The sequence below is a fragment of the Cheilinus undulatus genome, linkage group 15 (genome assembly GCF_018320785.1).
Source record: "Cheilinus undulatus linkage group 15, ASM1832078v1, whole genome shotgun sequence".
Lineage (NCBI taxonomy): Eukaryota > Metazoa > Chordata > Actinopteri > Labriformes > Labridae > Cheilinus > Cheilinus undulatus.
In genome coordinates, this window is record NC_054879.1 from 7,401,695 (window position 1) to 7,413,125 (window position 11,431).

Below are 11,431 nucleotides of genomic sequence, written 5' to 3' on the forward strand. Positions count from 1 at the left end.
GGAAGCGCACTATGCAGTTTTAGTTATTTTTCTCTTTTTTCTGTAAATGTTAGTTTTAATTTTGTTTCAGTTAACTAAAATGATTTTAAATTTAGTTTTAGTTATTTAGTTAGTTTTAGTTAACTATAACAACATGAACTGAACGAGAGAGAGCCAGAGAACCAGATAGATGGATACTGTGGTCAAATAATAAATTGTGTCCGCTACCAATGATTAGGGGGCAGCACCGCCCGCTTGAGCTCTCTTATTCCACTCGCCTCACCATCGAAGAAGTCGTTGTTTCCTTTGTGACACGACGTCATATCCGCTAACTCGATGCCCAAGTGAACGTTGGAGAGCAATGGCGGCGTGCCGGGGATCTTCGTCGAAATGGTTTTTCACCCGGGAGCAGCTCGAAAGCACGCCGTCCCGCCGATGTGGAGTAGAACCCGACCGGGAGCTTTCCTATCGACAACAAGCTGCGAATCTGATTCAAGATATGGGCCAACGACTCAACGTGTATCCTTTGTAAACAAACTTATCCCACGAACAGATCCGAAACAGACATGGCGCTCACTGTTGGAATGGGCCCTTTAGCGCCAGCTCATTTTAAACATAGAGCCAAATATACACCACCAAACTCAAGCCTTTTGGATTTACATGCTTCATTGTGTTTTGAAATCAATAAACCTGCAAATTCAACATCGGTACCGGGAAAAGTAATCGCCAAATTGCTGTGTCTAGCTGTACGCTAATGTAGCATGCTAAGTAGTTAGCTACGGGTGGACGTCAAAGGGCCGTTAACCGAAATAGCACCCGTGTCCTGCTACTTTGCGATTGAATTATAAAATCCTCTTTTTTGGGGGGTGAAATATGGCTTGGTTTATCATTGGACAACATGTCTGATAGTAACGCTCAGCAGTCTTATATAACGTGTTCCTGTGATAAAGCACTAGCAACATGCTAATATAGTAGACGTATATTCACTAATTCTACTGTTAAGTGACATTGAAAGAACTTATTACTCTTTTAATTGGCCTATTAAAATGTGAAATATTGCTTGCATGCTCTTTGAACGTCTATTTGTTCTAATAGGGTTAGAAATTTCCCTTGACCCGCCTTTCAGCTCTCAATTAACAATAAATACCGCCATTGTTTACATGCATAGATTTTATATGCAACACTCTTTCACCAAATTCCACAGGAATGTAAGTATTCAGAATCATAATGCTTCCTTTTGCCCCTGAAACCTATTATTGCATGTCAGGTTGATTGTTGCTGATATTGATTTGAGTTCATTTGGGTCTATATGTACATTTCATTATGCTTCTGGACAGATAATATCTCCAACCACATTATTCTTGGCTGCAAAAGTGGAAGAACAACCTCGAAAACTCGAACATGTGATCAAAGTAGCACATGCTTGCCTGAATCCCCAAGAGCCACCTCTAGACACGAAAAGCAATGTAAGTCTAGGAGGCTCTTTCTATTCTACAGTGCAATATTTTTGTATTTTGTCTATATGTGACTTCCCAGTTCTTTCAGTCGTCACAGTTTCCCCATGTTTAAGTGGATGGGCCAAACTCCCTTGCACAAATCAAAGGGCTTTATTTTAGATGCCTGCTGTTGTAGTGTACCAAACACCACACCCAACAAGGCCCTCATTTGGTACTTCTTTGTAAAGAGTTTTGGCCATTGAATATCATGTGTTAAGGGTATAGGTTAATAGACTCATTACAATTGTGTTGTAATGACTGTCTATCAAACTTCAGGCATACCTCCAGCAAGCTCAAGAGCTGGTGATACTTGAATCCATAGTGCTGCAGACCCTGGGTAAGTAGCGGTGACTGGAGTGGATGACTTGAGAGAAAGTCTTTTGCTTATTTTAATGATTATCTTTGACTTGATTAAAAATAATGAGACAGTAGAACTTTTGTCTGTTGAATTTACTCATCACAGCCTGTTGAGTGAAATGTATCATCCACTGTATGGGCATTTTGTTGTGCAATTTTTTTCAATAAATCATGTAAAGGTGACATGTCATTCTTACCAATTTGTCTGTAGGTACAGTATTGATGAGGCTTTAAAGAAAGTCTCAGAAATATATGATAAATTGTTACCAATGTCAGTGCTGTCAAACATAATACTGTGAGTCAACAATTTCCACTTGCTTATTGATTAAACTCGACATTAAAATTCCCAAATTAAAGGTGGTCAGAGCTGATTGATTGCATTGAACTTCTAATAAATGTGGATTGTTGACTATAAGATGTCCACTAGATTCCTAAATTATCACCCTAAATGTGGTACCATGGTTTTTTTATCTTAAAATGGCATGTCACCCACCAACTGTGTCTGTGTTGAACTCACCTGTCATGTATTTTGTTCCAGGCTTTGAAATTACTATTGATCACCCACACACTGATGTGGTGAAATGTTCCCAGCTAGTGCGAGGTAGAGGCTTCCTTCTTTGCTCTTTGTGCCCTCTGCTCTTGTTTTTCCCACCTCAGATATGGGTGGGGAGGGGGGTGAAAACCTTGCTGATTTCTTGGTTTAATGGCCGCACACACCTTGCTCTTTTCATGACCTTTTTGAGTTCATTTTAAGCTGTAGCACATAAATGGCATTTACTGACACTTACTGGTTCAAGTCCAAGACTGAAATGCAATTTCTTTTTAAGGAAGTTCCTAAAACTAAACTTATCAGATTTGATGAATTAAGAATTTTATGAAAATATTGTTGGTGCTAATGTTTAAACTATTGCACCATAATGGACAATACCCTTTATATGGCCATATATGACATATTGGAAAAAAATGCAGTTGTACTGGGCATATTAAGCCTTTTCTTGCTCATCTTTTAATTTTTTGTGATGCGAAATTATTGAAATATTCCAAAATAATTTGATGAAAATTCCATAATACTCTGTGACTCATTTACCGTGTTGAACTATCTCTCCACTCTACTTCTTGTGTACATTCATAAAATCTCTTGTTGCTGAAAGGTTTTTAACACAAAGCAACATTTTCTGTGGAGATTTGCTTTCAGTCTTGACCTTGGCTTAATCGATGTACTGAAAATTAATAACACTGAGTTCCTAACTTCTTATAAATGTAAATTTGTCTTGCTGAAAAGTAATTGTTTCCCTTTCGTGTTCTTCTCTTTTCTGTCTCCCACAGCAAGCAAGGATCTGGCACAGACTTCCTATTTCATGGCTACCAACAGGTTGTTATCCTGCCCCTCCTTTGTTGCACTTTGACTGCACACCATAGCTTCCTGTAATGCAGGGTGCCCTTTCAGTGTCCAACGGGCCCTACTTGCGCTGGTGGTTGTTGGGATGCTTGCCTTCTCCCCTCAGCTCCCCTCCCTTCTTCACAGGGATCGGGACAGGGTGGCTCGTAGCATTACCGGCCCCAGTTGCAGTGCGGTGTATTGTACAAGGGTCCATGTGTTGGCGCAGATGGGTTGAATGCAAGATGTGAAGTGTAGTGGTGCGCTTGAAACCCACATGTTTGTTCGGTTGCGAAAAAGTGCATAATTCTAAAAGAAAGACACTTTGGTAGCCTGAATAGCCGCTAAAGATTTCACAGATGTAAACATTTCTCGTAGAGGTCTTTCCGGTAAGTACCGTAAATTCATTTTTTTAATTTCCTTTTTCATATCCATTTGTTCAAATATTTTTCCACCTTTTGCAAAAAATAATTGCCTTAAATATACATTTTTTTCTAGCTCTTCTACAACATTCTTTCATATACAATGCTCTCTCAAAGGTTCGACTAGAACAACTTTTTTCTGACCCGTTAAGGATCTGCAGAATATCTTGTGTAGGATTTTGATGTCGCACTGATCAGACTATACTACAAAAGCAAAAAATTTTTCACAAAATTATTTACATAACATGTCTTTCAGTTTAAAAAAACTGGGTCCTTAAAGGGTTTTTCTATGGATGACAATGTTGGAAAAGATTTTATATTTTGTATTGAACTTTTCAAGTGTTCAAAATCAGAAGACAATGTCTGGAGGCTGACTGTGACCAGTATTTATACAGGCACTTGTGAATAAATGGAAAGGACAGTGACTGTTTTTCAACATAGCTTTTTTCCTCCTTAAAAAAGTGAGAAGGAGCCCATCTTTATTGTTAAAATACTATTTTTAAATATTTGAATTAGGGCTGTCAAAAGATTATTTTTTTAATTACGATTAATCTCAGAATTTAATGGTAACTATGGCTAATTGCACCTTTTATTTTTCAGTTTTCAAAGTTCCTTTACTTTGCATTTTAAGCCTTTTTATGTCATTTTGGATTTTTCTGCTATCTTAAATTAAATGCAATTGACTTCTTGTTTGTGTGCAGACCTGCTCTTATGTGTAGATAAGAGATTATGATCTAAACTTAACCATGGAAAAAGGAACGTGCTGTGGATTCAAGAGGAAGTAAGGGGACAGTAAAAAGGTACATTTTTGATAATAGAAGGTGCAGATGACTTCTGTATTATCCGCTGAGCTGTCTGAGTTTTTTAAAGTGAAATGAGAGACGAAGGAGCAGTGGTGGACTTATTTCACATCACTGGCTGCAGGGAGATGCTGACGTGGATTTTCCAGTGTTGAAAGGGACAATTAATCTTGCTGTATAAGCTGGTTGAAAGAAAACAATAGTGCACCCTAATTAATCAGGATTAGTCTTGACAGCCCTATTTTAAATCTATCATTGATGGTGATCAAGTTGTTGTCACCCCAGTGATTACATGCCAGCTGTGACAGCGAGCTGTAAGGCTGCTGTAATCTGACACATCAGACTCCAGACATTGTACTTGTTTCGCTGTTTAGTTGATCCTCGACTCAAGTTCAAATTAACGTTTTTTAAAAGCACTCTTGTAGCGTGATAGTAAGCTATTTCTTTTTTATTTACAGCCTCTTGCTGAGGCTGGCTGATTTTTTTTCTTTGAAAAATTTCCTTTAATGTATTCATAAAATGAAGCATAGTCATGAGTTACATGTGTTAACCCTATTAAAAAAAATCACTTAATATTCATGTTGTAGTAACAAATTGAAAGCAAAATTGACCATAAGTAAAATCACCACAGGAGTGATACTCGTGTGGGTTTCTATAAAGCTGACCATGCGCTTAGTGCCATTTTTTTTTTTTATATTCTTCACCTGTTGTGCATTCTGATTGGATTTACAATATTCTTCCATTAAAATTGATGCAAATCTACTTAAGCAGAACAGTGTGACTTTTACAATATTTTCTTTTCCCTCAAGTATTGTGGGTGAGATTAGCTTTGGTATATAGTCAAGGCACCCTGTATCTGCTCTCAAACTTCAGTGAACTCTTTACTAGGGATGGGGATCGTTCATTTTTATTGATGTTGATACCCTTATTGATACTCCTTATTGGTCCAAATCCTTATCAGTACTACTATCTATACTTTTCTCTTTGGTGGAAAGACGAAAAGAAGACAAATATTTACAACAGAAGTGGCCTAAACTGAGTAAAGCTTGAGCTAAAAAGTTATGAATCAGTCTATTATATTTATTTTGTATCCTTCAAATGCAAGCACATTCCTCATATTCACAACTGCATTTATTAAACTAAATTTTCCTTTTATGTGACATTTTTAAAACATAACCTAAAGGATACAATGGTCTGATTCACTGAGGTTACCTGAACACATCATATTTTCTGTCTTCCAGCTTGTCAAGTTGGCTAATTGACTTAAATTCTAACCTTTCCATCACAGATTATAGTTCATCAATATTTTCAACTAATGGGACTACTACAAAGTTTGGGAGCACTATTTTAGCATTTATCTGAGTAGAGGACACAGAAAATTGTCCTGTAGCAGCTGAAGAGAGTATTATTGTGTATTATTTGTGTGCTACTCACAGGCTGAGTCTTTTTTTCCTCAAGCCGACAGTTGATGGTACCACATTCTGTTTTGATATGATGCACAATACTGATGTGCTTTTAGTTTATTTTTCCCTTGCTAGAACTGATGTTTTTTTTTACACCTGTTCTATCTTAAAATGTTATGTCATGTCACAGAGCCCGTGAGACTTGACAGCCATCAATAAGCTGGGGGTAATTGAAAAATGCAAAACCGGGTCTTTGTGGACCTGGGTTTCGATCCCCATCCCTTCTCCTTACTAGACACAACTGGTGCCATGTTGTATGATTAATCCTGAATATCCACTAGATTTATTCTTTTCGACATATAGAAGCGTATCATTAGTGAGAAATACATTTAAAAGTAAATTCACAATAAAGAGACTAGACTTGGCTAATACCCGTGGTCCCCATCCCACCTCAGTGTTTTTTAAAACAAAGGTCTAAAAACATAAACCATTGTCACATGCCATTAGATGTTGAGCATGCTATTAATTGTGCACTTATATTTTTATTCAAATATATAATTCTTACTTGTATTGAGAAATTCTACATGAGTTAAATACATAAAAATCCTAATAACTTGTCTGTTGCAACAAATATGTGCTATAGATTAATTCTGTCTGTTCCCTCTGTGTTTTTTTCTGTCCCTCTCTTTTCTCCAAATGTTGGACCAATCGTGACTCTGCATGGCTGGAACCTGACACCTTCACACACCAATATCCTCACATAAATATAATTCATTTTCCTTACATTACACACAAATCCCTGCCAAATGCATTCACACACTACACAGTCTACACCTCACTACCTTCTGTCTTCAGTACAAGCCCACCGTGATTGCTTGTGTGTGCATCCACTTGGCATGTAAGTGGTCCAACTGGGAAATCCCAGTTTCCACTGATGGTAAACACTGGTGGGAGTACGTGGACAACTCTGTCACACTCGAGCTGCTAGATGGTAAGTTTTATTATCATTTATTACATCCAAGGTATTATTTTAGTCTTGCTGGCTGCTTATTTCATTAAGTCGTGTGTGTAGACAAACGTGTTCACTATTACTAGTGCACTCAATTTAATACAGCCAAAAATGTATATAGAACTAGGTGTTGTTACATTGTGAGATTGGAGGAGAATTTGGGTTTGATCACATCATCCATGGCTTTTGCTTGCAGAGTTGACCCACGAGTTTCTCCAGATTCTAGAAAAGACGCCGAGCCGATTAAAACGGATACGGAACTGGAGGGTAAGAATGATGGTTGCTTTGTGTTACTATGTGTTCAAATTTGGCAAACCATGTATTAGGATACCCCCTAAAATGGACACAATGTAGACCTGCTCTTTTAAAGCAGCAGAAGGCTTGTTCCTACAAACACTTAGGATTATTTGTATCGCCGCTGAAAGGAAAAGTAGAAAGATCATCCTGCTAGGGTGGTTAATTGCCAATATTAGTGTCAATATGAAAAGTGTCATCATAACAGGCTAATCTTGAGAGGATATCCTGCTATATTTTCCAGGCAACACAAGCTGCTAAAAAGCCCAAGACTGAGAGTACCCAGTTGGCAGACGGCTCCTTTCCTGGGCCTTCCATGCTTCAAGATCAAGGTGATACCCAGCTCCCTGGAGTCTCCTCAGCCAACCCAAGTTTTTCCAAAGCAGGCGCCATCTTCACGGTATCGATGCCTGGCCAGTCAGGAGAAACGGCCTTGTCTTTGAACACTTTGGCTGGCACATATAATCCAGCTAGCCACAGCGAGTGGCCCCAGGGTAACCAAAGCCAAGCGGGGTACCCCTCCTCATGTATAAAACAAGAACCCCTCAGCATGTCTATCCAAGAGCCCACACTGTCCTTGCAGACCTCCACCTCCTCTTTGCTTCAGCATTCATCGCTATACAGGACTGAAAAATCAGACTTCAACCCTGTCAAACAGGAACAAAAAGGAGTTGGTGGGAGCAGTGTGGGCAAACATCAGCCACCATCGCAGTCTGCATACCCTCCACTAGCTCCTCCACCACAACGGTCTCCTGCTCAAAAGGTATCTCTGGACAAATATAGAGAGAAACTCGCCTCAGAACTGGCTGTTTCCAGTCAGAAACGGAGTCAGGAACAGCATGGAGGAGTTATGGACTGTGAATCAAGAGGGGACCTGTCGTCTTCCTCTTCTTCTACCTATGCACCATCCTCTATGGGCCAAGTAGACCACAAAAAATACTCACAGCCCCCACAAACATCCCATGGTGGTGGTGGGAGTTCTACTGCCTCCCCAATCAAAATGAAAGCCCCCTCCTCGGGGCAAGACAGACGACATCACAGTGAAAAACGGGACAAAGGCTCGCTCAAACTTCGTCTGGCTGTTCCTGGTGGCAGCTCCCAGCTGGAGAAAAGTGGACAAGCAAGCAAAGATGAGCTTAAGATGAAGATTAAGGTCTCATCATCTGAGCGTCACAGCTCTTCAGATGAAGGCATGGGGGCAAACAACAACAAGAGTAAACATTCCAGCCCTCTAGTGAGCAAGGAGAAACAGCATCGAGGAGCAGATCACACCCTCCATCGGCACCACAAGCACGGTCATCCACACTCGCACAGTGGGAATGGACGGGGAGGACTGGAGGGTCCAGGTGGCGGGGGTGGACTGCTGCGGGGTCCTCCAGGGCTTGTTGGCATGGAAGGGACGACGCTTGCCCCTGGATCCACCTCTTTACCTTCATCCTCATCACGAAGGAGGGCACACCCAGATGCCAGCCACAACCACCACCCCTCCTCCTCATTCGCCACTTCCTGCTCCAAAGTGAGCAAAATCTCCAAGGGTGGCGCTGGTGCTGCAGGTACTACAACTTTTTCTCTCCCCTTTCCTCCTCCTTGCTCCTTTCCTGTACTGCAGTGTGTCTCGTCTGGCTTGCAGCTCTATGGCTAACCTCCCTCCCCCTTCCTCCTCCTCCTCCTTATTCTTGTTTCTCCTCCCCCCTCCTGTCACACCCAGGTGGGCTGCGGACCTCTCAGCAGTACCTGCCTCCTAGTGAATCGCCACACGAAGTGGGAGAGCAGAGACACTGAGTCCACCACTCTTCAGCCATGACCAGCACATGGAAATGGCAACAAACTACCCAGAGTTCTCTCTGAAGACTATGCTCAACTCCCTGTTAAGTGCCCTAGAAAAATAATAACTCTATGTGATTATAAACCCTTTACTGAACGGCAGAAAATGTATCTGCAAAAAAAGAAAACAGAAGAAAAAAAGTGTTGTTGGACTTCTCAATTTCTGAGAAACAAGAAAGATGAAAAATTATGCTTCCTGACTGTCAGATCTCTGGGTTGTGATGCTCAGTCCTGTCTTTTTGTTTAGTGTGTTGAATTGCTGCTTGGTTCTCCTTCCTCCTCAAGTAAGTCTAGAAATGTGCAACGGTGGGTTTGATGGTTTCACCGTGGGTGGAGGTCCCTCCCTACATTTCAAATCTGCATACCGGGAAAAAAGTATTAATACTACAAAAGGCATGAATGGTGCACTTTCTTCATAGTCCTCAGTTTTTAACAAGTAATTTAATTGATTCACATTCTTATGGTTGTACGGAGGACGCCAGTGGTCAGATGGAGATAAGTTTGAGTTGTTTGCTGGCATTCCATTTAGTACTGTTGATGGATGCATTTTTTTTTTAGGTGTAAAGTTTCATCTCCTAAATTACTTTCTTGTGTTGATTTCTTTTTATACTTAAGTAATGTGTGTATGATTTGCATGTTTCAATCATCAAAGGGATTTGAAAGGAGATTGCGTACTTGCTGTTTACAGAAAGTTGAGATAAATGTGCATACATTTTTGTATGTTTAAAAAGATGCTATACCATGACTACTCAGGTTTTGAGCTGCTTGTAAGTATAACAAGATAACTATAATACCTATAAAACCTTTATTTTGTTGATCAAAGGACTGGGCATCAGTTGAATGATTGCAGCATTCCAGTGATTGTGCTTCTTACAGCCTTCCTGCAGAGGGTGCTGTAATGTGCTTTTCCACTACAGGAAATCAGTTGATACCCTCAGTAACATCGGCACATCGAATACCAACTAACCACATCACAGCGATGCAATTTGTACCAAAAAATTTTTTGGACCTCTATGTAGACCTTAAGCTGGATGCCAAAGGTTGTGCCTCTTGAAGAAGAAACAACACAAGATAGCTGTAGTGTGTTATTAAAGTTTACATAACCCTTTTTACTTTGAAGTGTATCACAATTAATGTCATGACTTAAACCTGTAGCCATTAGATGATGTCGGCCTGCAAGGAGGGCACTTAGAAGTATCAAATCAGTTGCAGGAAATGTGTCAGTAAAAGCCCTTTTCACTGCTATCAGAGCAGTGACTAACTGGTTTTATGCAACCTGACCTGGTTGTAGTTGGAGACCTCAAAGTTCTGAATTTTGTAAATTGCTTGTAGGATCTTTGACAGTGTCCTCGTACAAGGGTATAATTTGGATTCACAAATTTCTATCTTTACATCAGTTACCTACACGTAACCCTACACCTCGATTCCTTGGTTAACTTATTTATTTTGGAGTGTAACAGAAACCGTGAGGACTAAATCTGGATTGATTGTTCCCTAATCAGAGATTAACAGAGCAAACCCAGATGTAGAAAACTGAGTATGAAGCCCTTCTACATTCTTCTTTCTTTTCATTTCAATATTACAAATAAACTTCAAAGTTGCCACTACCCAGACACAGTATAACCCGTTTGTTGCTTTTATTTTATTGTTCAGATCATTTACATTGGAGTCAAGTAAAGATACTTGCAGACTTGTTTAATTTCACCTAATGGGACATGCTTTTACAATAGATGAAGCTCAGTCACGAGTCTCTTATGCATTGGTGACACATTCCTCAACATCTCATTTGTACAAAGCAAAGTACGTGATATGATTTGGCTTAACTGTTGGTTAAGAACATGATCATTTAACGGCATAATGTTTAGTGCAGAAATCAAAAATTACAGTGTGATTAACTTAAGGTATCTTGGATTGGCACAAGCATAAGAGCTTAAAAGAAGTCAGTAAATGCCTCGCATTGTATGTTTTCACATTTTATAGGTTCTGCTATCATAATGGGATGTATAAAAGTGCTTCTCGTGTACAATAGTTCAGCTTAAAAATGCAATGACTAAAGTTTCTTCCTTTACATATTTGTTGTAGTGTACTAGAGTCCCAGGACAGATTTTTCAAATATACCCCTGGTGCACCGCTATTGATAGGTAGTAGACCACAAGATAGTACAAACTTGAGAATGTGAGAACCGTTCTCAATGGAATCACTAAACATCCTCTAGACCAGGGGTGTCAAACTCAAGGCCATGGGAACAAATCCAGCCTGTGGTACAGCTATACCTGGCCCACAAGATCATATACTTTTATTAGAACTGGCCCACCAGGATGAGGTCTGCAGATTTCCTCCAGTGTAATAATGTAAACTTAACCTTGATGATTTAGAAAATCATTAATTCATAAAATCTGAAAAAGTAAAGAGTTAAAATAATTAGATAAATGTCAGTAATATGGGAGCAGACATGAATTTGTGTTTTGA

At 39.7% G+C, this 11,431-nt stretch overlaps 1 protein-coding gene across 1 annotated transcript; it reads left to right on the top strand.

The window, feature by feature from the left end:
• The first annotated feature begins 324 nt into the window (after positions 1-324).
• ccnt2a (cyclin T2a) lies at positions 325-10,774 on the top strand. Its single transcript, XM_041806692.1, has 10 exons — positions 325-498; positions 1,106-1,187; positions 1,317-1,445; positions 1,752-1,812; positions 2,371-2,433; positions 3,159-3,204; positions 6,663-6,826; positions 7,041-7,111; positions 7,383-8,691; positions 8,847-10,774. The coding sequence occupies exons 1-10, from the start codon at positions 341-343 to the stop codon at positions 8,918-8,920; spliced, it is 2,157 nt and encodes a 718-aa protein (XP_041662626.1). The 5' UTR covers positions 325-340; the 3' UTR covers positions 8,921-10,774.
• The last annotated feature ends 657 nt before the right edge of the window (positions 10,775-11,431 follow it).

Coding starts and splice junctions, on each gene's coding strand:
- ccnt2a (XM_041806692.1), top strand. CDS start 341: ATGGCGGCGTGCCGGGGATCTTCGTCGAAATGGTTTTTCACCCGGGAG. Junction 1,813..2,370: donor CATAGTGCTGCAGACCCTGG/GTAAGTAGCGGT, acceptor ATTTTGTTCCAG/GCTTTGAAATTACTATTGAT. Junction 3,205..6,662: donor TATTTCATGGCTACCAACAG/GTTGTTATCCTG, acceptor CACACTACACAG/TCTACACCTCACTACCTTCT.